Source organism: Acinonyx jubatus, chromosome C1 (genome assembly GCF_027475565.1).
Source record: "Acinonyx jubatus isolate Ajub_Pintada_27869175 chromosome C1, VMU_Ajub_asm_v1.0, whole genome shotgun sequence".
Lineage (NCBI taxonomy): Eukaryota > Metazoa > Chordata > Mammalia > Carnivora > Felidae > Acinonyx > Acinonyx jubatus.
Window position 1 is genome coordinate 3983484 of NC_069381.1, and position 27746 is coordinate 4011229.

The following is a 27746-nucleotide window of genomic DNA, read 5'->3' on the forward strand; positions in this document are numbered from 1 at the left end:
TAGCACTGTCATTATTGTCTGTCATAATTGTACTTGTCCATGTTTATACTTGGCTAACCGTGGCTACTGTGGTCCCTCCCATGTGTATGACCTATGGCAGCTGCTTACTAACAGATGAAGACACGAATCAATGGATTAAATAAGCCCAAGCATTAGGAAGGGACTTCCATTTCCTACAGCCCCTCCAGAAGGAAACTCCTGCATAATTCGCTTATGAAGTATCCTGTAGTTCTGTGTATCAGTTCTATCACTTACTAGGGTAACATTTTCCACCTTCTAAGGCTGTTGTCTGGATGAGTTCATACAAGTAAAAGAACTTTGAATAGTATCTTGTCCACAACATTAGCTATTGTTATTACAGTTCTTGTGGCTTAGAGCACAAATAGAACCAGGGGTAGAGAGGGGTAGAACAGGTCGTTTAGGGGCACCTGTGTGACTCAGTCAGCTGAGTGTCCGACTCTTGATTTTGGTCATGATCTCTTGGTTTCTTGGATGACTGTGCCCAGAGCCTGCTTGGAATTCTCCCTCTCTCTCTCTCTCTCTGCCCATCTCCTGCTCGAGCTCTCTCTGTCTCTAAATAAATAAACAAACAAACAGATAAATAACTTAAAAGAGAGAGAGAGAGAGAAAGAACAGGTAGTTTATACCTAGAATTCTTTTCCTTTCTCCCATTGTCAAACTCCTATTCATCCTTCAAAACCCAGCTTTAAATATTATCTCCTAGCTTTAAAATATTACATCCTAACTGATAAGATTTTATCCAGCACCTTCCGTGGGTCAGTCTCTGGGCTTGATTCTGATTTCAGGAGGGGCAGAGACAGAGGCTGCCTTCCCAGAGCTCAGGATAACATGTGCAGAGAAGGTAGAAAATGACCCAAGCATGGCCCGCACTCTGGAGAAAATAACACTGGGATAAACAAGGACCGGCCTGGCCGTGAACAGCAGAGGGAGCTCTGCCGGAAAGGCTCAGAAACTCCTCTCCCTCCCCAACCCACCCCTTCTTTGGGGAACTTGGCTGGTGACGGGGTTTGAGGCCTTCCATTACTTAGAAGCCTAGTAGGCGCATTTCAGTTCATTAAACTCTCGCGCATCACCGAGGGGCAGGCTCTGTTTCACCCAAGCAGAGAGGCTCTGAGAGGTCAGTCTCTTGGCCGAGAGACTCCAACCAGCCAGAGGCCCGCCTGGGATTCCAGGCCCTCCCACGCGCTGTCTGCGGAGGGGCGGCCGCTGCTCTCTGGCGCCCCCAACTGGCCGTGGAGGAACTGGGGACCCGCACACCCAATCGTGTCCCAGCCCCCGTCGTCCGGGAGAGAGCCGGCCTAGCCAGAGCGCCTCGGCACCCCTGCGGAGCCCACAGTCGGGGTCCTCCGGCCTAGCCCTGCGCGGCGCTCCTGCGGTTCCGGGCTCCGGGCTCGGGTACCGGGCGGGAGCCAGTCAGAGCCTCGGGCCCTCGCGCCGCGCGGTCCTTTCCAGCCCCCGCGTTCCCGCCTCTGCCCTCGGGGCGAGACGCGGAGTGACCCTGGCCGTGGCGGGAGCCCTCGTCGCGGCTCAGCGGCCGGCCTGGGAAGGGTGCACGGGAGCACCGTGCCGAGCAGTGCTGCGGTCCAGCGCGGAAGGGGTGTCGCCTGCAGGTCACCCAGAGGACACCGGGAGGGGAATTCCTGGGGTGGGAGTGAGGCGAGGTGGGCGACGTGGAGGCAGGGGAGGGTAGACGTTGGGTAGGACGCATTGCTCGGTCCTGCGACCTGACCTTCCGGGGCCGCCAAGGGGGTGCGGGAGAGGCGGGGAGCGCGCACAGGGCGCGACCCCTCCGCACGCCTGCTGCCCGTTCTCCCCGCCCCGGGCGCTCCAGACCCCAGCCCGGGCCTAGGTGGTCCCCGCCCCACGACCGCTGGACGCCCCGTCGGAGCGGGGCGGGGTAGACGGGAGGGAGCCGCGCGCGGGCAGAGGGGACGCGCGGGCTCCGCGGCCGGCTCCCCGCACCGTGCACGCGCCGCCGCCTTCCTGAGCTTTTCCAGAAGATGTCGGGAGCCATCTTCGTGCCCCTGGAGGGCCTGGGGGCCCCGGACGCCGCGAGCGGCCACCCGCTGGTGTGCCCGCTGTGCCACGCACAGTTCGAGCGCCCGTGCCTGCTGGACTGCTTCCACGACTTTTGTGCCGGCTGCCTGCGGGGCCGCGCCACCGACGGCCGCCTCGCCTGCCCGCTGTGCCAGTGAGTGCCCCAAAGCCCAGTGGTCGCCCCCCACCCCCGGGGAGACTGGCCCCGTCTAGATGCGGGGCTAGGTGCAGGGAGGGCAGGGCTCTGACTCCCGGCAGAGGCCGCTGGGAGAGGCTGCCTCCAGCCCGCACCTCTCAGCACCAGAATGCGGGCTCCCGCCCATTGTACAGAGCAGGTTAACCGAGGCCCGGAGTAACTGGCAGAAGCCCTCCCCTAGAAAGCCAGGAGGCAAGAGGAAGGCTGTGCAGGATCTCAGCACAGCAATCTAACACTGACAGTAATTCACTTGGGGGATCCCTTGAGTATTAGATCAACAGAAGCAGGTTATGTTGGCTCAAGTTACAAGGGCTAGCCCTAAGTTTGTGCAATGCGATGAGAAAGGGTAGAGGGGAGGTGTCCACCTCTGAAACCCCAGGCCACCAACCCCACGGGCCCCCAGGATTCGCCCAGGATGGGGCAGAGTGGGGGACAGGGTCAGAATGAGCACTGGGTGAGATATTTATAGCAGACGCCAGCTCCTATTTTTAGTTCCAGCCTGAAACGTGGGGGGGTGGGAAAGGAGATAAGGAGCCATGGGGAAGGGGCATCTGGATCTTGGCTGCAGCTTCTCCACAGACACCAGACGGTGGTGAAGGGCCCCAGCGGGCTCCCTCCTGTGGATCGGCTGCTGCAGTTCCTGGTGGACAGCTCAGGGGATGGCATGGAGGTGGTGCAGTGTGCCAACTGTGACCTGGAGTGCGGCAAGCAGGCAGGGAGGCCTGGGGGGGGGGGGGGGGGAGGGGGAGTGCCTGGGTGTGGGGAGGGGGAGTGCCCCACATGTCCTTAGAGGATTATTCCCTCCCTGGATTTTCCAAAACCTAAGTCACCCTGGATCCCAAATGTGGGCCCCGTTTTACAGGTGGGAAGACTGAGGTCCAGGACAAGTGACCTGAGGCACTAGCCAGATAGTGGCAGAGGTTAACATCATTCCATTGGGGGAGGGCTTACCAGTCCCCAAACTTGGGGTGGAGTTGGGATGGCCCTTGAGGGCTCCTACCTGGGGAGCTGACCAAGCTACCTGTACCCAAGGGGAAGTGAGGACAATGTGCTGTTGGAGAGGGGTGTTCCTGCCCCCCTCCCCCAGTCTAAGAAAGAGGAGCAGAGGCCAGGCTTCAGGCTGGGCTGTGAACGTGAATGGCACGAGGGACTCTGGCTTTTGAAGGTTGGATAAGGTATTCCAAGCCCCAGGAGGACAGCCCTGTGGGGCCAAAAGCTCGGGATGTGCTGGGCAAGTGAGAGCCGACAGTTCAGGAGGTTAGGGGTTGGAGGTAGGGAAAGCATGGAAGGAAACGGCCTTGAATGCCCAAGTAAGGAGTTGGGTCTGTGCTTACACAGCCATTGTTGGGGTCAAAGCCACAGCGACAGTGGGAGACCTGGCCTCTCAGCCCTAGGTGTTGCGTAGGGGAGGGAACCAATGGGCCCTCCTTCCCTCTCCCAGCCAAGTTGTGACACAGATGGCCAGGGTGGGCACCGTTACTTGGCCACTGTTGAGGGTGCCAAGGAGGGCTTGAGAAGCCTTCAAACACGAAATTTTGTTGTAGGTAAAATGTTTCTGCTCCCCCCACCCCTCATCTGTAAACTGGGTATATTCAAGCGTCATGATTACCCGGAAGGGCTGCATTTAGCCGCGTGCCTGCCCCAGGCTCAGACTGACACTCTCTGACACGTGCGTGCTCAGGGACTCAGGCTCCTCGGCCCGTGGGCAGGCTGAGGCTGCGCTCGGTCCTCTGTCCTTAGGACGCAGAGACCACGTACTTCTGCAACACGTGTGGGCAGCCGCTGTGCGCACGCTGCCGCGATGAGACGCACCGGGCACGCATGTTCGCGCGCCACGACATCGTGGCCCTGGGCCAGCGCAGCCGCGACGTGCTCCAGAAGTGCAGTGAGTGCGGCGTGTCGGGTGGGGGCCGGGGCCGGGCCGGACGGGTCTGCCCGGAGCCCTCACCTCCGTCCCCGCCGCCCCCGCCGCAGCGCTGCACGCCGAGCCCTACATCATGTTCTCCACCGACAAGAAGTCGCTGCTGTGCATCCGCTGCTTCCGGGACATGCAGGGGTGGGTAGGGGGGAGCGGGAGGCGAGGGGGTGCCGGAGGGCAGCCGGGAGCGGGGCTGACGCGCGGGGTCCCCGCAGGGAGAGCCGGGCGCACTGCGTGGACCTCGAGTCAGCCTACGTGCAGGGCTGCGAGCGGCTGGAGCAGGCGGTGCTGGTGAGCGCGGGGTGCCCAGCGCGCCGGGGCAGGGGAGGTGCGCGCCTGCCGGGCTGAGGCCGCCCTGTTCCCAGGCCGTGAAGGCCCTGCAGACGGCCACACGGGAGGCCATCGCGCAGCTGCAGGCGATGGTGGAGGAGGTGCGGCGCAGCGCGGCGGAGGAGGAGGCCGCCATTCATGCCCTCTTCGGCAGCATGCAGGTGAGGGGTAGTGGGGACCCGACAGCCACAGGCTGAGCATCCTCATCAGCCACGACCCGGTACCCACAACACCCCACCTCCCGCCCGTGTGGAGTTTCCGGTGTAGCAGGGCAGCCGCGCATGGAGTTACTTAATGACGGTGGCCAGGAGAGTTCCAGCCCCAGGCTGGTGCCAGAGGTGCGGGGTGGTGAGGGAACACTCCCCGCCCCACCCCCCACCCCCGGGGGAGCTGCTGACATTTAGGGTGAGGGCACCAGGACTCCCAGGCAGTAGGGGGCAGGCAGGAAGAGCCAGGAGGTTGGAGGGACAGCAGCGGAACCAGGTGTGTGGCTGGGCCCCAGGCGTGGGGGAGTGCTGGGCCGGGAGGTGGCGGGCTGACCGCGCCCAGTCAGAAGCAGGCCGTCCCTCCCAGGACAGACTGGCCGAGAGGAAAGCGCTCTTGCTGCAGGCGGTGCAGAGGTGAGTGGTGGTGGGGTCTCCACTCCCCGTCCCTTGGCCTCCATACACCTATCTCCCCGCCTGGACCTAGGCAGACCCTGCCCCACCCTGGGGAGCAAGACATCTGGGCGAGAAGGGCCGGGTGGCTCAGGGCGCCGGGGAAGGATGCACAGAGCTGGTGGGGAGATAGAAGCTCCCCGTTCTGAGCCCCCCCCCCCCCAGGTGGGGGTGGGTGGCACTCCCCTAGGAGTTGAGGCTGCCTGCCCCTCCCCCAGCCAATACGAAGAGAAGGACAAGGCCTTCAAGGAGCAGCTCTCCCACCTGGCCACTCTCTTGCCCACCCTGCAGGTAAGGGGAGCTGGGGGTACAGGGCTGGGCACTCACCCCCCCACCCCGCCATTTACAGAGCAGTGTCCCTCCCGCAGGTTCACCTGGTCAACTGTTCATCCTTCCTCAGCCTGGCCAATAAGGCTGAGTTCCTGGACCTGGGCTATGTGAGTCCCCCTGGCTCCTGAGGGGTCTCCCTCTCCCCATCAGAAGCCCACCCTGCACACCCAAGACTCCCACCTCGAGGCCTGGCAGCCTGCCACCCGGGGTCTGGACCAGGGCTCTCTGCGGCTGACCTCCTCCTCCTCCGCACCATCATCTGCAAACCATTCAGGGGCCAGCCGAGTCCCTTTTAAAAGGACGGCGAAGCCTGGAGGGGAGCGGGAGCCTCCACTCCGCCCACAGTGTGGGGTGTCTACTGAAGTCCGGCTCCCCCCAACTTGCCTGTGGATTTGGGGGCTGGGGTGGCGTGGGGGTTCTGGGACAGTCCCAGGGAAGGGACTCCAACAGGTACCAGGTGAGTGCCAAAGTCAGCCTTGCCCTCGCGGCGCGGGGCCTCACTGTCCTGCCCCGCCAGCCCCCCTCCCCCGCTCCCCGGGGCCTGAGCGCCCTCCTCCCGCTGCAGGAGCTGTTGGAGAGGCTGCAGGGCATCGTCACGCGGCCGCAGCGCCTCCGGCCAGCGCAGAATAGCAAGGTGCGGGGCGGCGCGGGCTGGGGGGGCCGGGACGGGGCCGGAGGGGGCGAGGAAACCGCCTCACCAGCCGGTCCCGCCGCCCAGATCGTCAGCGACTACCGCGCCGAGTTCGCGCGCTGCCTGGAGCCGCTGCTGCTGCTGGGGCCGCGCCGGGCGCCGGGGGCCGGGGCTGCCCCCAACACGTGAGCAGCTGGGGGCGCCCTCCCTGCCGCCGGGGCGGGGTGTGGGGGCGACACGAGGTACCCGGTCGCGGTAGGGACAGGCTGCCTGCCGCCCTCCCCAGACGGAGGGACCGGAAGCCCCGGGCAGACCTGGCAGAGCAGAGCCTGGTTAGGGAAGGACAGAGAGGACCTGGGACTGTCCCAAATTGCCGCTCATTTCCTCCGCCACTGGGCCCCCGGAGCCTAGGGACTGAAGGGGAGGGGCAGCTTGGGGTAAGGCCTGACTTCCGGGCCTTAGTCTGGAGAGCCAGACACCCAGGAGGACTTAGGAGAAATGCCTGAGCTGGATGTATGTGCCAGGGACCCCGGGGACTCGGTCAGGGGGAGACTGGGCGTCAGGTGAAATGCCCAGAGTCCCGCGGGTGAGTGAACAAAGTTTATTATGCACCAGCCCTGACACATCTGGATGGACCTTTTCCTGTACATTTGACATTACCCTGGATTTTTTAAAACACCATGCTGATGTCCTTGGTCTTGGGTGCGCCTTGCGCAGAATTTTTCAAAGTTCCTAGGTGGTTCTGGTGTGCAGTCCCGGGGAGAGGCTGAGAGCCTGGAGAAGGGGAGACCCTCCCAACCCCCCACATCTGCATCCACACTGGCTCTCTCCCCCTCAGGCTAGCAGCGAGCTCAGGCCCCAACGTGCTGATGGGGCCCAGCTGCCCTTCCCCAGCGGGAAAGATGCTGGGGTCACTAATCCAAAAGCCCACGCTGCACCGGTCCATCAGCACCAAGGTGCTGCTGGCCGAGGGTGAGGATACGCCCTTTGTGGACCACTGCCGCCACTATGAGGACTCCTACCGGGTGAGTGGGGCCAGGGACCTGCAGACTGGGAATGTCCCCACCCCTGCCTGCCCAAAGTGCAGTGGCCAAATCGAGTCCTGACCACCTGGCCTGGAGGCTGTGCCTCTGCTGAGGCACGCTCACTAGGTGTCTGTGCACAGCGCCTGCAGGCACAGATGCAGAACTTGAAGGACCAGGTCCAGGAACTGCACCGGGACCTCACCAAACACCACTCGCTCATCAAGGCGGAGATCATGGGAGACATCCTGCACAAGTCCGCACAGGTGGACGCGCAGATCGCCTTGGAGTACGCCTCCCTGGAGGGGATGAGAGCGGTCTTCCAGGAGGTAGACCCTCCCCGGGCGCTGAGCCCCTTGAAGCCCCACCTGTCGGGCATACAGGGGAAGGAGAGAGGAGGAGGAGCTTGGCCTGGTCCATCATGAGGCCCTCGTGTGGCAGGCTCTGGAATGAGGCTCTTTGCTGCCTGGAACCCTGTGACCTAGCTGGGGGTGCCCTGTGGACCTGAGTAGCTAGAGGACAGAAATGCCACCAGTGGAAATTCCAGCTGATGACCATATGCAACGTCCAACTCCCTTTCTCTTTCAGATTTGGGAGGAATCCTACCAGCGGGTAGCTAACGAGCAGGAGATCTACGAAGGTCCCAGGCAACTGCTGCTGGGTGCACCCCCATCCTGGAGCTAACCCACGTGTTAGCAGGGGCAGGAAGTCAGTTACCCACTAACCAGATACAGACTCCCAGGCTCCTCCCCTTAGCCCTTGACTTTGCCTCACGATTGCTAATGCCCCAAAATGATGCATGTGAGGTCAGGATTCAGTAAACAGAATACCTCCACAAGTCTCACGATGCTCTTTAATTAAAGAGGCAATCGATGACGTAGTTGGGATAGATACGTAGAAGGTGTGAGCCTGACAAGAAGAACCTGAAGCCAACAAGACCCAACGCTCTGGCATTGGCCCCCACAGCCCAGCTCCGTGACCTTCTCCAGCTGAAGCAGGAGAATGCCTACCTGACCAGCATCACCAAGCAAATCACGCCCTACGTCCGCTCCATTGCCAAGGTGAAGGAGCGACTGGAGCCCAGGTGAGAGCAGGGGTTGTTCACAGGGGAGCCAAGACACTTCTGAATGTGTGTGGACAAGGTGCCATACGTGCAGAAGAGCTCCTTTTAGGAAGTCAGTGGGCCAGGTCACGAGGGTTTACTCAGGACATCTGGGCAGACCAGGTGCTGGACATCTCTCAAAGACACAGAATGAGTTGGCTGCTCGGAGTTTCTGCTTCGAGGCATAACATTGCCCACCTCTAGCCCTCAGGAATAGGCCAAAGCAGAAGACACTTCTTAGGGGTGAAATGAGGGCCCTCAACAGATCCAGGCAGCAGGACACGGAGGAGAGGGCAGAACTGCCTCACTACATGGTTAAGCCAAGTCTAGGCTCTCAGCACCATACTTGGGCATCAAAAGGTGTTACAGTGGCAGAGGGATGTTGGTGGCAGGTTCTCAATGTGCTTGTCTCTTGCATCACCTGGTTCCAGGGTGGGCTGGTTACCCTGTAGGTCTGACCGCGGTCAGCCTGAAGTCTTTCTCCACCACCCTCTGGGGGACTCCCGTTGCCTTGCCCCTGCACCCTTCTGTGACTCTTTGGAAAAGGGTGCACAGGAGGTACATATTTTGGACGGCACAAGTCTGAAATGTCTATATTCTGCCTTTGCACTTGACTGATGGTTTTGCTGGGTATCGAATTCTAGGCTGGAGGGGTGCCTGGGGTGCTCAGTTGGTTGAGCATCTGACTCAATTTTGGCTCAGGTCATGATTCCAGGGTTGTGGGACTGAGCCCCTCACCAAGCTCCTGGCTGAGTGTGGAGGCTGCTTGAGGTTCTCTTCTCTCTTCTCTCTCTTATCTCTCTCTCTCTCTCCCTCTGCCCCTCTTCCCTGCCCGTGCTTGCCGTCTCCCTCTCTCAAACAAACAAATAAGTCATGAAATTCTAGATTGGAAATGATTGTCCTTTGAAGGCATCACTGTATTTCCTTGCTTCCCAGATTGTCTTTGAGAAGTTTGAAGGCATTCTGACTCCTAATCTTTGTGATGAGATCTACTTATTCTCTTTCGAAGCTTCTGGAATTTTCTGTGGTCCCAGCATTCTGAAACTTCACACTGGTGAGGGTCTACTTCCATCCATTAGGAAGGACCTTTCAGTCTGTAAGTTCATGTGCTTCAGGTTTTTTGTTTTGTTTTGTTCATTTTGAGGGAGAGAGAAAGAGAGCAAGCCAGGGAGGGGCAGAGACGGAGAGAGAATCCCAAGGACGCTCAGCTCCTTGTGCAGAGCCCAATGTGGCGTTTGAATTCAGGAACTGTGAGATCATGACCAACCTAACCAACCAAGCCACCCAGGTGCCCCCATGTCCTTCAGTTTTGACATGTCTTCTTGAATTAGTTGATTTCTTCACTTCTTCTCTTCCTGGAATCCCTATTATTGGACCATTGGCTTTCCTGGGCTGATGTACCTCCTGGGTACTTTCTTCTTTGTCTTTCTGCTGCACTGAGAGATTTCTTTTCTTCCAACCCTTCTGTTGAGTTCGTTTTTGAAGAAAATTCCCAAGAGCTCTTTTTAAAATTTCATTGTTTTGGGGGGCGCCTGGGTGGCTCAGTCGGTTAAGCGTCCGACTTCGGCTCAGGTCACGATTTCACGGCCTGTGGGTTTGAGCCCCACGTCACGCTCTGTGCTGACAGTTTAGAGCCTGGAGCCTGCTTTGGATTCTGTGTCTCCCTCTCTCTCTGCCCCTCCCCTGCTCGTGCTCTCTCAAAAATAAATAAAAATGTTTAAAATTTGTTTTCCATTTCCAAGAGCCCTTGTTTTGCAACATGGTCTTCCCCCCCCCCACCCCCAACACACAGCATTCTGTTGTTTTATGGACAGTCTCTTACCCCTCCAAGGCTGACAAGTGTTTGTTGTTTCTTTCTCCCTTAAGTCTCTTTCCTCCAAGTTTTTGTTTAGGTTTCCGTCTTCCGTTTTATTTTATTTTTATTATTTTTGGATTATTTTATTATTTTTTTTAAATGTTTATTCTTGAGAGAGAGAGAGAGAGAGTGGGGGGAGGGGCAGAGTGAGAGAGGGACACAGAATCCAAAGCAGGCTCTAGGCTCTGAGCGCACAGCCCGACTCGGGGCTCGAACTCACAAGCCGTGAGATCATGACCTCAGACGCTTAACCAACCGAGTCACCCAGGCGCCCCTCTCTCTGTCTTCCATTTTAAGGACTTTTCTCAGGCCATCCTTGATCGTGTGCTCATATTAGGGGTGGGGGGCAGAGGGGGCAGGCCAGAAACTCAGAGCACATGGGTGGCACTTCACTGCAGGGGGGTGGGGGGACCAGGGTGGGCGGTGCTTTTTTCCTGTCGTTCCCCAGTGTCCCTCCTGGCGGCCGCTGTGTGGAGCATTTGCAGGCAGCCCTGGTTTTCGTTTCCCACCCGTGTTGTACCCTGGTACCTTCGCAGAGACCAACCCTTCAGGGGGCTGGGGTGGGGGAGGGGAGGCCGCTTGGCCGTGGGGAGCTTGAGGCGGCCCCCTCCCTATTTCTGTCCCGTCCTCCCTGGCAGAGGCGATTCCGTGGTGTGAAGGCAGTAGGGTCGGGCGTGTCCCGCGTCCGTTCCAAGCTCGGGTTTCTCCCGGCTGCTGAGGTTACCACTGACCCTCCAGCTTCCAAAACTGTGGTATTACCCTTTTCTCTCCTCAACCTGGAGAGGCTCCTTCCCCTGTTGTTTTGGCCCCTTTCCTGGAGGTTTCGTGAGTTTGAGGAAGAAGGAAAACTAGTGTGCGGTGACCGTGTCCCTCCAGAACTGCCAAGCCACCTCTCCGGTGACTATTCTGACATGCGCACGGAGAGGTGAAACGCAGCCTGGCCTCTGCACAATTGCGCTGAAATCCCTGTCTACCCGGGACCAGTTGCCCCGTCGGCTCCGAAGCTGCCATTCCGAGTCGCTTGCTCCGCAGACGGCGTGATTCCGTTTATGAGACGTTTATGAAACGTCAAAACCAGACAGAACCACCTCTGGCATTAGCAGTCGGGATGGTGGTCATCCCCGGGTGGGGGTGGGGGGCTCTGGAAGGAGGAGACGTTCCGGGTGCCACTGCCCCACTTGTGCAGGCCACGTGCCTGTCCCGAGCCTCGTTCTTAGAGTTTGCGCACGTTTCCTTCTGTGTGCTGCTTCGGCGAGGAACTAGCTTCAAGGACGCGCTCCTGCCCGCCTGTCTCTGGGGACGTGGCGCCAGCGGTGGGTTTTGGCAAAGGGAAAGGAGGAGCTCAGGCTGGAGCCCAGCTCCTGGAGGTTTGGGGGGGCGGGGGAGGCTGGCTGCCTCTGTCCTTTTTCATGGCACCATTTTCCAGCATCTGGCGTTGCTGCCTCTGCTTCCTCCTCTCCCAGTGCCCGCAACCCGCCCCCGCCATCTCCGTCCCCACTGAGCCCGCTCCTGTGGCCTGTTGTCCTCCGCGACCTCTGGCTGCAGCCCTTGGCCTCTCCTGGGGCTCAAGAGCAGGCCGCTGTCTTCACCAGGCTCCTGTCTTGCTTCTGAGGCAGCCCACACCTGTTTGCCTCCTGCCCTTCAGGCTGTCCCTTTACAGACTGGCCGCTCTGCCACCTCTGCTCAGTGCCCAAGTGTCAGCTTTCCGCAGGGCTCAGTCCTAGAGCCTCTCCCCATCCCACACCCTATGCTTAAGGGGCTCCATCTGGTCCCCCCACTTTAAAACTCCAGTGTGCCACTGACCACCCCCGAGCCCTCCCCAGTATAGGCCCCCCTGGGCTCCAGACCCCTCTCTAGCTGCCTCCTCCTGGGGCGGGGTATGTCTCCACTTGGACAGGTCATGGGGGCCTCAGATCCCACAATGGCAGAACCCCATTTCCTCCCCCAAACGTGCCATTGTTTGTACCCCTCAGGAGTGGCATCACATCCCCCAGGTGCCCAAGTGAGAAGGCCAGGGGGCCTTCTGATTCCTTTCCTTCCTTCGCCCCATTTCCTACATACCCTGAATCCTGCTGACGTAACTGTCTCTGCCCACTGTCCCCACGGCAGGCCCAGGCCACGCCACCATCTAGGCCCTTCTAGGGTGTTCCACAGCTAGTGGCCTTCTTAGAGCCTAGAGTTCCCATCACTCCGGGGCCCAACAGCCCTTTTGGGACCCTCCCTGTCCACCTCTGACCACGGCAGCCCCTGGCCACACCCCAGTCATAATGGCCTTTCAGTTCCCCAGAGAAGCCAGACCGAATCCCCCTTCCCAGATTGTCCCAGGGATCCTGGGACACGCAGGTGTCCGTTCCTGCCATTCCCCACCACCTGGCCCCGCGGTGCCTTCTTCCCGACCACAGCGCAGCTGCCGTCCCCGGGAGCAGCTCTGGCCCTCAGTAAACAGCTGAGACCCAAGCCCTAGGCAGGCCCGAGTGCCTCATTCAGTTTGGTCTTGTCCGAAGAGGGGGCTGAAGGACAGTGACTGGCTCTGCTGCCTTCGAGCCTCCCAGGAACGGTCTCTCCCGCACAGGCTTCAGGTGCCCGCGGGGGAACAGCTGGACCACCTACAGAACACACACGAGGAGGACGTCAGTGCTGAGACCCAGGCCAGGTAAGGCGAGTCTTTCCAGCCGATTCGATCTCAGAGACAGGTCCCGGTTTTCTATCCCATTTGGTCCAGGCTTGCTGCTGACCAGCTCTAGAGCCTTGGCTGGGTCTGTTTGTAAAACATGGGTCAGAGGGGTTCTGAACCCGGATGGCGGCTTCATAGAGGAGACGTGACCCGCACTCCAGAATTGCAGATGGCCACGGCTGCTGCCTGCACCACTCATGCCACTGAGGGCTGCTGGCTCATAGGCATTTACACCAAGTGAGTCAGATTCACTTGAATGAGGAAAAGTAACTGAGGGTTCTCTCCTCCAAGTGGGAGCATCACTAGTCACTGGAACCACGGGGTTTGCCAAAATCCTTGCCAGAGAAAGAGAAGAATGTGTGGTAACAGATCCGTCACCGTCACGGGCTGATCTTGTAGTATTTTGCTCTCAGTTAAGCCTGCTGTGCACGGGGCAGAGACCAGGGCTGCGGGAGACCAGAGCTAAGAGAGCTTGGAGGGCACAGAGCACCTGCCACGGTCTAGAGTGGCTGGTGACAGAGCAGAAACTAGTCTCACCCTCCTGGGCACCACGCTCGGCTCAGATGCGTCAGAGGACTGTCCATTCAAAGCTGTTGTCGCGAGCCACAGACATAGCCTGAGCTGCCGATGTTTGGCAACTAAAAACCATTAGAGACGAGAGGAGAATCCTTTAGGAGAGAAGGTTCCGGTTCACCCACTGGTGTCGTCCAGAAAGGCTTCCCATCCCAGGAGCCATGCTGGTGCTGGCACACAGTGAAATGGGGGGTGCCAGGCAGCACTCATGCCAAGTATCCCTTTAGGAATGACCCAGTGAGTGTCGCAGAGAAGAGAGAGAAGACGTCAGAACCCAGAGGGAACAGCCGGACTCCAAACAGCCTCAAAGAAGAGCCTCCAATGAAAAACAAAGACCCTCACAGACCCAAACCGAAAAATGGGGGCGAGGGCCCAACACAGAGAGAGCGCCCGACTTAGCAAACAGGACTGGTCCGGAGGGGTGGGCATTTCACAGCACGCAGGTCAAGACTGGGATATTTAAGAAAGGTTATTCCCACCAGGTATGTCATAAGGGGTAATCACCAATCAGCGGAAAAACCCGGACACTCCGACCGGTCCTAATCTCAAGATTCTTTGGCTTAAGTTTCACTCTTCCCTGTGTTTGCACTGCATGAAGTCTCAGTCCTCCTCATGGGGACTGGGGGCGACGCCCCAGTCCGCCTGGAAAGAGTGAACACGTGAACGTGCCGTGCGAGCCCCTCGCTGGCCTGGCACCTCCTTCGCGGCAGCGCCAGGCCCTGCCCCCGTCAGGGGCCGTGCTCAGACAGCCCTGCCGTGCCTGCCTCCCAAGAATTCAGGGTGTCCTGAGCCATGGCCCCGCTGGGAAGCTCCAGCCGGTAATCTGAGCACTGGCTCAGCAAAAGGGAAAACTGTCACTCCCGTTTTCTCCTGTCAAGGAGGACTGAGCTGCCAGGGCAAAGGAGAGGCGGCCGGGGGCACGGGCTGCAGGAGAGGGTCAGTACAACTTCCCCACAACTTTCTGCTGCTTCTCCAGACAACGGTCACTCTCGTGTTCACCTCCTACTGGTATTACGAAAGGACGACTCAGAATCCTTTCTCCAGAAATTCCTACTCCTACATGGTGTCCTTTCTATCAAGCGTAATTTCATAAATGCTTTAAAGAGGAAAATTAACCCAGATGACCTAAAATTTTAAGTTGCTGAGTTAAAATGTCCGCACAGTCACATTTGAAGGAAATCTCCAGCTCGATGTGGTGGTTCAAACAGCAAACGGATGGGGCGCCTGGCTGGCTCAGTCGGTTAAGTGTCCAACTTTGGTTTGGCTCAGGTCATGATCTTGCAGTTCATGAGCTCAAGTCCTGCACTGGGCTGTGCATTCGGTGGTATGGAGCATGCCTGGGGTTCTCTCTTTCCCTTTCTCTCTGCCCCTTCCCCACCTGCACTCTCCCTCTCTCTCTCAAAATAGATAAATAAACTTAAAAAAAAAAAAACCACCACCAAAAAACGAACAGCAAATGGCTTCCATGTGCCAGGTAGGGCAGCACATCAGTCCGTGAAAATGTCACGTCAACATCCACCGTTCTGCCCCTGCGTTCAGAGCACTGATATTTCCTCATTCCAAAGCCTAAACCCATGGGAGCCTAAAAGGCAGGAGGAACTCGTCACAACAAACTGGCTACAAATTAGAATTCAAGACTGAATTGAAGGGGCAAAACACATCTGGTTTTATGCTGTAGGTCCCGGACATTTCTTAGCCAGTGATGACGTGATCTTCGAGTTCCTACATCCCACACAATCACGCTACCGCTCATAGTGAAATCAAGTACAGTTTTATTTAAGAATTGGAAATAATCAGTATCTGTGAAAGAAAATCCAATTTAAAATATTTAAATAAACATTTCTGCATGTAAAAAGAAGAGTAAAATAATTACTCCATTAAATTACTCTCCTAGCTATGGGACGGCTTCCTCTAGAGCAAGCGCTTGGGACCACCCCTGCCGGCTGGCCCTCCAAGCCCAGGACAAGGCGTCAAGCTCTCACAGCAGGGCGCAGAGAGCAAGCCTCTCCCACCAACCTCATCGAGCCACTACAGGAGCAAGACGTGGTGGGAGATCGCAACTATCTAAGGCAGTAAGAAAGTGCAGAGAAGGGACAGTGGGGGTCACTGTGCCTATTACAGAGGGGCTGCTACCAAAAAGCTGGAGCTGTGGCCGGCCCTCCTGAGCCTAAGCTACTAACACGTGTATTGGTTTAGGAATACTTCCCTATCGTATCCATCACTCAGAGTGTTAAATAAATGGAAGGGACTAATCAAGTTTAGTTTTGAGGCTCAAGAAGCAGTTCATACAGATGAAGGGGCAGTGGGGTACGCTGCCTTTCGCTTTCGGCCAGGCTCACCCCACTCACTACCTCTTTTCTGCGAGCTGCTATTCTCGGCCACAGCCTGCAAATCCTCGTAAAACGTCTCACTTTACGCTGCTTCAAAGTAGCTTTGTTCTGTGCAGTGCCTTTTTTTCCATTTAAGAATCTCCACTTTAAAACCTGCAATGGAAAAAGTAAGTAATCTCTTGACAGTTTCTTAATTTGAGAGAACTGGTGACGTGGCCTTTACCCAAAAGCTTTTGGGAATACCCCAAAAGCCTGCACTTCGTTAACCTGATTCTCTGCATGCACACTGTCACTGCTAAATTTATAAAGTTAAAAATAATCTGAAAATGTCAGTACTAGATGAAAGTCAATCACTTGCCAAATCCTGCCCCTAAGCAGTTCATCTTTTCTCCCTAAGTAACTGCTGACTTCTGCCCTGGGTGTACAAGTCGGGGTGAGGGTGCCCCCCTCGTCCCGCCCCTGGAAGAGCTCTTTAAAGCCCAGGTGATGTAACAGCAGCACCTGGCCACAAAACACCAGGCCCACGTCTGGGCTCAGGGGCCCGGCAGGAAGGTGGGCTTTGAGAATTCTAGCAGGTGGGGCAAGATGAGATCGCCAAACGCCAACACCTTCAGACTTTCTGTCCACAAAGCCAGGGGGCCATCATTAGCTGTTCTCCATCTATTAAAGACAGCTTCACAGCCCTCAGTGGGAATGAAAGTTGGGTCCGATCCCGGTAGATACAGCACAGCACCTTCCCTCAAGCAGCTGGGGATGGCTGCCAAAACCCCAGCCACACCCTCCTCCATTCTGCAGTCCCAATGAGCAGAGCTGACTTTGCTAAGCGTGGTCTGGAGAGCAAGCCAGAAGTGAGTCAACTGGAGTTCCCAGAGTAAGTGCATGTTGAGTCCCACTGGGGAGTGTTCGTGCCAGAAGGACCTGCTGCTGAGTGCTCCAGCGGTGGCCTCGGCCGGCCTGGCTGCAAGGCCCTCACGAGGGCCGATGGTAGAGTCCGCTCACACGGGCGAGCGGCATCCCAGGAATCAACAAACCCGTAAACCTCTTTGGTATACATAATAACAAAAAAATTAATTAGGCCATGAAATCTAGAAACAAGTGATGTTTCTGCGTTGGTAAAATGCTCTTCCGAACACACGTTTCCAGTGTCTGGTACAGCTAAGCAACGTCCACGTCTGTGTGACTCTGACACAGGATAGATTTCATTTACGCCATTCTCTCTCATCTAAGTATTAAAAACGTTTGACGTTGTTCTTCTAAGTTTTCACAACACCCCTATGAGGTAGGTGGTACTGACCCCATTCTACGGATGGGGAGTCTAGGCACGGAAAGGTTAAGTGGCTCCTCGAAGCCGCCCGGCACGGCGTGGCAGCACAGCAGCCCTCCAGCCGGGGCCGCCGCGGCCGTCGTAATCAGGCTCCGTTAGCGCCACCGCGGAACTGCAGGAAGGATTCCACGCGGAGACCAAGGCCCTCTCTGGTCCAGAATTAAACAAGGGTCCTAAAGCTTACGTACTTAAAGCCAACCACTTTCCCCAAACTTGAAAAACAAAAATACCGACTACATCTCCGTCGGGACCATTTGCTCTATTTAAGACTCTCGTACACTGACTTGCTTGAATGTTGCAGTGGTGTGTGCGTAAACCCCCTTGGGAAAGATAGTGTGAGATGATGTTAGAGATGGTGAAGTTCTGAGAACAGAACATAGAAATCAACAGTTGAGAGATTTCAAATGAAACAGAAAAGTATAAGCTATGGTGAAAGACTGAAATCCCAAACCAACGGAGAGCAATACTTCCCGGTGTCTGACGACGCCTTACACAGAGCACGTGCTCAGTGAGCATTTCTCTGTTAAAGGAAAAACGACACCCCTTTGACATGCCTGTGTCACTGATAACAGCCCCCTCTGGGGAGAAGAGTGGGAGCCAGGACCCCGGGGAAGGCCACAGGGGTCCAGTCTCCCTGGCCAGGGGTGCCCTTGTGAACACAAAGCCACTCAGCCAAGTTGTCTGGAGGTGTCCATTCTGCCAGATAAAAGTTGGGGCTATAAACACCAAGTGAGTCCCCTCTGAATCTATACTGCTATTTATAAAAAATAGATATGTAAATACGATTTAATATATTAAGAGCCAAAGTGCCTTATAAAGAATTATCTTAAAACTGTATAGATGCTCATGCACTTAAGCACAGAAAGAAGGAGGTCGAAGCTGTGCTGTTTGTGTTTTTCGGTTAAAGATTCTGAACGAATTTCTAACACTAAGCACTGATGCCCACATACCCCTTCCTGCAGAAGAAGCCTTACTCGACATCATGAGTGAGCCCACCTCTCCTGAGGGGTCTTGGTTATACTAAATACCTCGTGGGCCATGGGCTCTCGCCAGGGTCCTTCTGGAGGGGCACTGGTGAATATTGCTGTTATTTGCTCCTTGCCCGCCTTTAATCTATGTCCTACCTTGATTGAGCCCAAGAACAGATTGCTCTAGGGTATGGGGTCCTTTGGTCCTAAGGCCTTCTGACCGTTTGGTCTCGAGTGATATTCCAGAAGAGTAACTGGTGACGCATAAAATGATTCAGAAAATCCATTCTGCGGCGTGGCTGCCGGGGGCAGTTCTGTCCCGGGCTGTGTGGAGGGGGGAGGCCCCTTGGCCCAGCCTGGCCCGCTCCGGCTGTGTTATAGCTCCACCTTGACCCCTTTTATAAAAGGCAGGCCTGTGGGCACCCGCTTCTTATACTCCAGGTACTCGTCTCCAAAAAAGTGAATTAATGAGATCTCCTCTTCTTCTGTCCGATCTCGGAAGAATCGCCACACCGTCAGAGCGTAGCCGACGCCACAGATGGGGTTGCACAGCATCACCTGACAGGGGACACAAAGTCGATCGGGGTCAGAGTGTTCCGACACCACGAACGTCGGCAGCACTGCTTCTCCTGAACACCCGCGGACGACTTCCCGTCAAGGGAAGGGCCCCAGAGATTCTCAAATACTATCGGGGTCTTTGAGAGCAGCGGCCAGGGCACATGCACTGAAACCACCCCAGCGCGTTCACATGAGAGCTAAACGCTCACCACGGCAGTTTTCTTTCATACGCTTTCCTGTTGTTCCTCTTATGTGAGAGGTGCCTAAAAATTAAATCATCAGCTTCTCAGATTTCAGTCCTCAGGCTGACGGCAGCTCCCCGTGGGGCTCCTAGCCTGTCCCTTCCTGTTCCAGCCTGCAGCTGCCTGGTCCCCGGCCCCTGCCCCGCCCCCTGCCGCCCCAGCCCATCCCTGTACCAGATCCACTGCTACCTGAGCTTATGAAATCACTTCTTTCTTCAAACCACTCCCCTGCCCCAACCCAGAAAAGCAGCACCTCGGCCACCTCCTCTGGCCCCTTTTCTCTGGGCTGTACCCACTCTGACTGCCTCTCACTTCCTTACGCATGTGTTTTCCCCACTCTTAAGAATGTCTTCCCCACTGATCCACAGCCAAACAGTCCCTCCAGGCCAAGAACACCTCCCGGCTCTCAGGAACTTCCTGTGCTGTGTGGGAAACCCACTACTCCACCCCTGCCCCTTCTGATGGACCCCTACGGACACATGTCTTCCCCCAGTGGGCGATTTCCACCAAGAGCCAGGCACATGCCCTTGACTTCTTATTCCCATCACTACTTACTGGGCACTTAACCGTATTCCAGGCACAAGTTAAGCCCTTTACGACCAATAAGCCCCTACACTGAACCTCTGGGGCGGCACTGCTGTCCTCAGTGTGGAAGGACAGAGAGGCCAAGCAGCCAACATGAGAGCCAGGACTGGCCCTGTCAGTGCCCCAGAGCCTGTGCCCTCACAGCCAGCAACCACATGTGGCTTCCCAACACACCCTATACTAGGGTTTCCCAACTGCAGCCCACAACCTGTTACTGAGCCCCGAAATCCATTTAGTGCATCACAGCATCACAAATAACAAGATAGAAAACAGGAGTATTTTGTACTCAGTAAGAACAAATATTGCTCTGGGAAAGACCTGTTCCGTTTTCATGCATGTCTGTGTGCCGGGCCACAGTGTAAAAAGACCTATGGTCAAAGAGGTACGAAAACTCTTTAGTCCTAGAGCACTTAAATACATAGGTAGCATTTATGGTAAGTTACACGATTCAACTATAATCAACTTGTTCCCAGGGAGTATGATCGTTAATGCAGCAGTCTTAAGTTTCAGAAATGAAAGTTTTAAAATAAATCCTGGGGCGCCTGGGTGGCTCAGTCAGTTAAGCGTCCGACTCAATTTTGGCTCAGGTCATGAACTCACCATTCGTGAGACTGAGCCCCGAGTCAGGCTGTGTGCTGATAGGGTGGAGTCTGCTTTGGATTCTCTCTCCCAGGCTCCCCACTCATGCTCATGTGTGGTCTCTCTCAAAACAAACTTTAAAAAATGAATGAAAAGAAAAGAGAAAAAAGAAAAGAGAAAAAAGGAAAGGGAAGGGGAGGGGAGGGGAGGGGAGGGGAGGAGAAATCCTGTGTGGTAACCTGCCCCTTCTACACCATGGGGGGGGGGGGGGGGTCACCAGGGAGTCCCCAAAGGACCATGTATTGCCAATGGAATGCTTGGGGGCCCAGAATGGATTTTCTCAAGGAGATGAGGAGTTTCCTGAGCTCTGTTCACATTCTCTGGCCAAGTCTTTCTAGGACCAAGAAAACAGATTCAAGAGGCAATGGTCAGGAAGCAAGGCTCAGTCTGCAACCTGAGACACAGCCAACCTCGGTAGCTCACGTTAAACCTAATACACGACCCAGGCCTCAACCAGAGCAGCTTCTGATGAAAATCAGAATCCACTTGAGCAGCAGAAGGCTCTCTCTCTCCCTGAAGCCCCATCTCTGTTCTCATCCCACAAGGGCGCTCCAGATCTAAGGTGAAGAAGCAGGGAAGGGGTAGGGCAGATGGGGTCACAGCATCTAGAATCGCCAGCAGTTTACAAGTTTAGGACACCCAGATTTTAGGTACACAGTGAAAACAAACAAACAAAATAACACAAAACAAAAAAAAAAAACCCCAAAACCGTTAAGGACTAAATCCATTCTTTTGGGTTTTATTTCATTACCACCTGAAACACAACAGAGGGCACGTGCACCTATTTGAAGGAGACCAATAACCTTGCAGATCCAATGAAGTGTACCTTTCAAAATGGTACATCTTATGGCATTAGATTTTTTAAAATGTAAAAAACATCCAAGGTGACCACTGTCATTTCTGATACTGTACCTGGGTTCCAATGCTCCAGTAAAACCACCCGACGTAAGAAGGATGCCGAAACCAAGCATACACTCCGCTTGTCACCAGGGTATGAGTCTCTGATTTTTCATTCTGCACCACGTGATTGAAATTGGAACCAGCTGTGAACATGGCCGCTTTCCTCAGACATTCTCCAAAGACCACCATCAGCAACCCCAAGGCACTGAGCCAGGTGATCTGCTTCAGTTCTGGAGGAGAGACGTGTGACACACAGGAAGTGAAGACATGGGCCCATGGAGCTCCCCCTGCAGATGCTTAAAATGAACCTATTTCTCCAAGGCCAGCAACATTAGGAAACATGCTAGTGGGCAATTAGCATTTGTCATCACATTAAAATTTAATTATAAGCAAAACACATTCCCCTAAGTCGTGCTGTTCATTTGCTTCAAGTGCCAACAACCCAATTAGAGCATCATGGCAAAGACCTGATGAGCTCTCCATCCGTGTCCCTCTGTCACATGCCCCTCCTTCCCTTGGGGACAAGGACAGCTAAGTGAAGCAGAGAGGGATCCAATGTTTCCCATTCTGGCCCTTTACCAAATCCTGGGAACCACATATATTTTACTTAATTTGCTGTGGAAAGTTCCATTTGAGACTAGGTTTCAGGTGCAGAGGTTTTTGCTAATAACATCTTGACACGAAAAGTCTCAAGTCACAGAAAATGAACAGATGCAAATCTCTGACTGTAAAATTAGAATTATAGCTATCGAAGGTCGGGACTTCACAAGAGGTAGTGCGGTACGTCGTGGAAGGCTTAAAGCAAACGGTCAACATGTCCTCCGTTCAAAATCCGGAAGCGGAACCCACCAGCTGTGCTTGTCCTTTATAAAGAGCTTAGTGAGGACGGAGAGCTGGGGAAAGTCACTCGGGGAGATTACACCTGGGAGGCGAGCCCACGTCACCACCCTCAGGCCTGCACAGAAGCCACCCTTCTCCCCTCCAGAGGGAAACGTGGGACACACTGACCTGGCCAAAAGATATTTTCGAGTGTGAACTCTATCCAAGAAGAAAGAGCGGCTACTGTGTACTCCAGACTGTGATTCAGGAGAAAGGAATCCAAGGACAGACTTTTGGGGTTATTGACTGCTGTGACCAAATATTCAGAATAATGGAATAGTGACAAGGAGCACATATACCTATTTAAAAACAAAAAGAAAGAGAGGTAAGTTGGGGCAAGGGAATCAAGTTGGCCATAAGTCCAAGTGCAGATCTGGGTCTGCCAAACTGTCCCTGAATTCTCTGAGGAGGTCCTGCTGTCACCTACCTGAGAGTGGACATCAGGCACCCACATGTAACGTTACTCTTCGGGTCTGCAGAAGGTGGGGCTTTGAAAAGACTACTTTTGAATGTAACAGACCCCACAAACAGACTAGGGTCATGAAGGCATTATGGGCCCTTCAGTCGTTTAGAAAGGATACCACACACAGTAAAATATGAAAGTGGAACACAGTCAAAACAAAGCAGTGATGTATGTTGAATACAAAAAATTCAGCAAAACAAATAACTCTAGCAAAGAAGGATTAGATGGCTTAGAGAACTGGTAACGGGAGATAAAGCCTTTTACCTTGAAGCCACTGGTTCATATCCAGGTCAGGGGCTAGAAGGCTCAAGGGAATGAAATCATAGTGTAGGGGAAAATCCTACAGTGGCCGTGGGGGAGGCGCTAGATGTGACCTAATAGAAATTAGAGACGGAAAAGGCCTGTGAAGATGAGCCAGAGCCTTGCCCCTTCCTGTCACTGAGGACCTGTACCCTCTTCTGGGAAGGGCTCGTCACATTACTGATGAAGGCGCCTATGGGGAGGGTGCCAGGGAGACCTGTTTCTGCCTGCAACAGAAGCGACCGATGGGCACAAGTTCTCGACGTCTGAGACATAGGGATCTAGCTGGACATCAGAGACCGTACAGAATCCTCAACTGCCTTCAGCCAGTCAGAGAGGAGACACAGGGATGAGGATATACCACTTCTGACCCTCTGATCCTCCCACCCTCGCCTCAAAACCACTCTTCCCCCAAATACATCTTACCAGCCAAAGTGACTCCAAGAAGACTGGCTAAAACTTAGCAACATGCCGCAGCCGAACACAAAGCCAAGGAAGCAAGCTCGGATGGCTATCTGAAATGGACCCAAAAGAAGCTCAGTCACCGGGCTGTTTGTTCCCTGAGCACACATCCGGGCTGCAAGAGCACACACCCCACTTCCTTGGGACAAGTAGGCTACTGGGAAACACTTAGAGCTGATCTGCTCAGAGACTAAGAGGGTAAGGCAGACGTGCCTGGGGTTCAAATCCCGCATCCACCCCTCTCTGGTTGTGTGGCCTTGGACAAGTTGCTTAACCTCTCTGGACCTCCGTTTCCCCCCTATACACAACGGGGACAACAATGGTACCTACCTTTTAGGACTGCTGTGAAGAGTACCCGCATAAAGCACTTAAGAGTGCTGTAAGTTCGAGCTACCATTGCTATTATTACTGCTATTAGGATTCAGAGCAGTGGGAACACCGCATGAACCTCGTTTACTGGCCAGACTCTCCCAAGTCCACGCAGTAAGTCTAGTCGGGGACGTGCGGGGCTCTGTGCCCAACCCCCTCCGAGTAACACTGCGGGGGCTTCTGACCTGACTTGGCGGCAGATTAAGTGTGTCTCCACAACTTAAATGACATAAAAGAACTCGTGGGCCCGCTTCCTCCCCACGCCAAGCGCAGCTGCTGAACCGCACCAACTGCAACTTCCCACCCACTCCGCGGGAGAGAGAGGGCCCGCGACCCACGCCCCCCCCCCACCCCCCCCGCCAACCAGCCTAGTGAGGCGGGGTCCCTCCTGCCAACTGAACTTCCGGAGAAAGAACACGCCCAGGGGAGGCGGTCCCTCCCACAGGCCCAGCTCCCGGCCCACCCCGACCCCGAGGGGGACGGAGCCCGCGCGCTGCGCCCAACCCACCCGGGTCCCGCCCTCGCCCCGGCCCCGGCCCCGGCCCCGGCCCCGGCCCCGGCCCACCCCCGCCCGGCCCGCACCTGGTAGCGCGGCGGCCGGTAGAGCAGCAGCAGCAACGCGTTGAGCCCAGCCACGTAGAGCGCCAGCCCGGTGCGGCCCTGCAGGCCGGCGCGCGTGAGCAGCGGCAGCGCGAGCACCGAGGCGCCCAGCAGGAAGGTGGCCAGGCTGAGGCGCGCCTCGGAGCCCGGCGGAGCCCGCGCCGCGCAGCCCGCCATGGCGCCGGGCGGCCGACGAGCGGGCGACGGCGCCGGCTGTAGCCCGGGGAAACCCGCCCGCCGCGCCTGCGTACTGCGCCGCCGACGCCGGCTGGGAAGCGCCGCCGCCTGGAGCCCCGCGCCGCCCGAGAGCTCTCGCGATACCGCCGCGCAGCGGGGCGGGGACCCGGCTTTGGCGGGAGCGCCCCGCCCACGGCCCCGCCCCACCCCGCCCCGTCAGCCCCCGGGGGAAATCCTCTGACCCCGGCCGAACGGCGGACGGCGGGCGGGGCCCCTGTGTCCCCGGCCGAGAGGCGGCTGCCGGCGGCTGCCAGAAAGCAGCCCCAAACTCAAGAACGCCCCTGTCCCAAGAAATCAGTCTGAAGCGACCCTGCCCGCGGACGGCCCCGCGCGGTGCCCCGGCGAAGCCGACACCCCTCGGCGCGCAGGCGCGAGCGGGGCGGCCCGCCAGGTGCCCAGGCTGCGACCGCGCGGGGACCCTGCCCTGGAGGCAGCCGGAACACCCCGGACTGGGCAACCGCGCGCGGGACGACCGCCCACTTCGTGGTGAGGGAGCATGTTGGCCAATAGCGAAAAAGCGCAGGAGGCTACACCGCGTTTTCCAAAAGGCAGAGTCCAAAAGTTTACAGTGCGACTTTGGCTTCGCTGGGGAAAAGCACAAGCAGACGTGTGAGCATGGGGAAAAGATTGGAATTGTTTTAACAGCGGTCACCTTCAGGTGATGGGACGCGGGGTGACATTCATTGTCTTCTTTATATGTTGTATGTTTTTGTGTTTTCCACATTGCCCACAGTCAACATACATCACTTTTTGAATCGGAAATTGCTCTTTTTTTTGAAAGGGTTAATGTCCTCTTCTGGGGAGCTCACAGACGGATGATGAAGGAGAAAAGCAAGTGAGCAAGTGACCAGAATGGAGTATGGCGGGTGGGAGTGGACAGGAGCCAAGTAAGAGTGGAGGAGAGGGAGGGGCTCCAAGGAGGGGCCTGCGGATGGGCGGGCAGAGGGCTGGGGGGCAGCTTGGAAGAGATGCTGGAGCTAGGTCTTGGGGCGCTCGGGGACCCCGCAGCGTTAGGCTGGAAATGAGAGCAAGGACGTCTGTGGGGAGGGAGGGAGGGGCGGTTGGCACTGAGTTTGCAGACACAGAGGCAGGAGAAAGGAAGCCTGAGTTGGGATAGGGGACAGGTCCCCGGGGAGGCTGGAGCCCAGGGTAGTGGGTCAGAGAGCGCGAGACCAGACTGAGCTGCAGTCAGCCAGGCCTGCATGTGAGCCTCTGGCTGCCCCACTCTCTCGTCTGTCCCTGCAGGCCCTGGCAGGAGGCCTGAGGTCTGAGCAGCTGGGCTCAGGGAAGGATGGAGAGCCTGGGATTGAATCCTGGTCCGAGGACTGCCGTGGCCCAGCTTTGTAACCTCAGGCAAATCAACCCCCAAGTCTCAGCGTCCTGTAAAACAGGGATCCTGATTTCACCATCAGGTATTGACAGTGTTCTCCCAAGCCTTGTACCGTGTTTAAATGGTGCTCAGGAGACATTTGCTAAACTGGGTTCATGGGAATTGAAAGGAGATGTGATGTTTTTGTTGTTTGTAAGTCTGTTTAACTTTTTTTTTAAGTTTTATTTATTTATTTTGAGAGAGAGGGAAAGAGCATAAGTGGGGAGGGGCAGAGAGAGAGAGAATCTCAACTCGACTCCATACTGGCAGCACAGAGCTGGACATGGGGCTCGAACTCACCAACCGTGAGATCATGAGCTGAGCTGAAACCAAGAGTCGGATGTGTAACCAAGTGAGCCACGCAAGCGCCCCAACTTTGTATTTTAAAACATTAAATCTCCAGGGTGCCTTTGGCCATTGGCATCTGCTGTCCACACTGACTTAGGGCCTTGATCTACCCCCCCAGGGACTGGCTCCCTTTTGGGGGCAAAGAGTAACATGAAATCCAGTTTAGCCAGTCCAGGCAAAACCCCCTCTCCTTTGCCCATCACTTCAGACCATCCTTCTCCATCAGCCCTGATTAGGGAACACGGGGCAAGCTGAGGACAAAGTACAGGCTAACAGCACCCCCACCCCCACCCCAGGTGGGATATCTGTGTCTTCCTCCGACACTCCTGACTGCTCAAGAACAGGGCAAAAGAAAGAAAGCAAATGTCTGACTGATGGAGATCACAGTCATACAGAACAGGAGTCTCCTTCAGTCTACGGATAACTTAGTAAACTGCAAGTAAAAAGCAATCTTCTCCATAATCTCCAGAAACCTATAGACTCCGTTTCCTGGAGCCCTAATAGCACCCTCACCAAGATGGAAGGGGGTTTAAGTGCTTGCCATGGCGATGTGGGAAACAAAGGCAAATGAAAAATTGAATTCCCTTACTGCCCACAGCCCAGTGATGAGTCCTTGAAAGGGGCAGAGTGAGCAACCTCCCTCAAGGAGCTCAGCTGCCTGGATGATGACACTTTGCTGGGGGCAAAAGGGAATCTTGGCTTAACAGTATCCTGACACGCCCCCCCCCCCCCCCAGGATCCTGTGAGTCTCCTTAAACACATAAAAATTATTTTGCAAACCTTATTTATCTTTAATCCCCAAGTATATGTTGGCAATTAAACTCCAAGTATATGACTCCTGATACACAACTGAAGGGTCTCATGACTGAGGTTTTACTAAGCAGTAATAAATGACATTTTGCTAACAACAGCTAGACCCTCAAGGTCCTGGAAACCTTTCTTCTAAAATTTCTTAGAGACTTACTCTGTCCCTAACCCCCTCCCAACCTGAAGGTATATAAATCAGTTACTGTTTGCAACCCCAGTGCAGCTCTTTCTTGCCACGGGTCCCGTCCCGTGCTTTAATAAAATCACCTTTTTTGCACCAAAGACATCTTTGAGAGCCCTTTCTTGGCTGTGGGCTCCAACCCCCCACCATCACCCCAAAACCTCATCAAGCCTCATCTTGGAGAAGGAAGAAAGGAAGGGGAAGCAGTCTCTTCCCAGGTATGGCCAGACCTGAGGGAAGGGGGATCTTTAGAAGTGGCTGGAGTTGCTGAATCTGTCAGGACCCAGGGCTCACAGAGCAGTAAGGGAGGAAACAGGCAAGTGAGCAAATATATGCACACACTAGCATAGACCCAGAGAAACAAAGTCACACACACAGATACAGAGATGCACAGAGTAACAGTAATTCAACCAGCGATAGGGACAGAAACACACAATGAGTCCTGCTTTCCTACCAGAGAAAAGCAATCTGATCAAAGAAATCCACTCTGCATCTGGCTCTCATCCCCAGGCAGGAGAACTACAAACCCGTAAAAATATAAGAAAATAAAAGGAAAACTACTCAGCCCTGGGATGCCTTACTTGCCTTCTTTTGTAAAGAAGCATTTGAATGTGTTTTGTTCTTGGAGCTGGGAGGCAAGGAGAAAGGGAGCCCTTTCTCATGCAGGAAGGTCCCTCTGCAGGGTCTCCCCTACACGTCCCCCCCCCCCCCCCGCCCCCATCCTGCTATTCACCCACCAGCTGAGGTGGTTTTCCATCTTGGGTCTAAGTGCAGTTTCCTCCTGCTTAAAGAGTCCTAAGAACCAGCTTGACTTTTCCAAGTGAAACTGTAGGCTGAGAT

The 27746-nt window shown here is 55.7% G+C and overlaps 2 protein-coding genes across 4 annotated transcripts; one reads left to right on the plus strand and one right to left on the minus strand.

Annotated features, from left to right (window-relative positions):
* The first annotated feature begins 1107 nt into the window (after nucleotides 1–1107).
* Nucleotides 1108–15214, plus strand: RNF207 (ring finger protein 207). Of its 3 annotated transcripts, XM_027060590.2 has the most exons (17): nucleotides 1129–2212; nucleotides 2834–2966; nucleotides 3995–4139; nucleotides 4229–4310; nucleotides 4388–4463; nucleotides 4538–4663; nucleotides 5076–5122; nucleotides 5377–5449; nucleotides 5527–5595; nucleotides 6054–6122; nucleotides 6207–6304; nucleotides 6958–7144; nucleotides 7285–7470; nucleotides 7730–7781; nucleotides 8108–8225; nucleotides 12671–12751; nucleotides 13573–15214. In XM_027060590.2, the coding sequence occupies exons 1-17, from the start codon at nucleotides 2022–2024 to the stop codon at nucleotides 13742–13744; spliced, it is 1905 nt and encodes a 634-aa protein (XP_026916391.1). In that variant the 5' UTR covers nucleotides 1129–2021; the 3' UTR covers nucleotides 13745–15214. The 3 variants fall into 3 exon arrangements, 2 of the variants coding, with proteins under 2 accessions (XP_026916393.1, XP_026916391.1); XR_008291745.1 differs by lacking the exon at nucleotides 13573–15214 and having other exon boundaries at nucleotides 1108–2212; nucleotides 7730–7788; XM_027060592.2 differs by lacking the exons at nucleotides 5377–5449; nucleotides 6054–6122; nucleotides 6207–6304 and having other exon boundaries at nucleotides 1123–2212.
* Nucleotides 15101–24242, minus strand: ICMT (isoprenylcysteine carboxyl methyltransferase). The gene is made up of 5 exons (XM_027060594.2): nucleotides 23947–24242; nucleotides 22960–23048; nucleotides 21900–22069; nucleotides 20904–21121; nucleotides 15101–18525 (listed from the first exon to the last, which is right to left on the minus strand). Exons 1-5 carry the CDS (start codon nucleotides 24139–24141, stop codon nucleotides 18343–18345), a joined length of 855 nt encoding a protein of 284 aa, XP_026916395.1. The 5' UTR covers nucleotides 24142–24242; the 3' UTR covers nucleotides 15101–18342.
* Between the last annotated feature and the right edge of the window lie 3504 nt (nucleotides 24243–27746).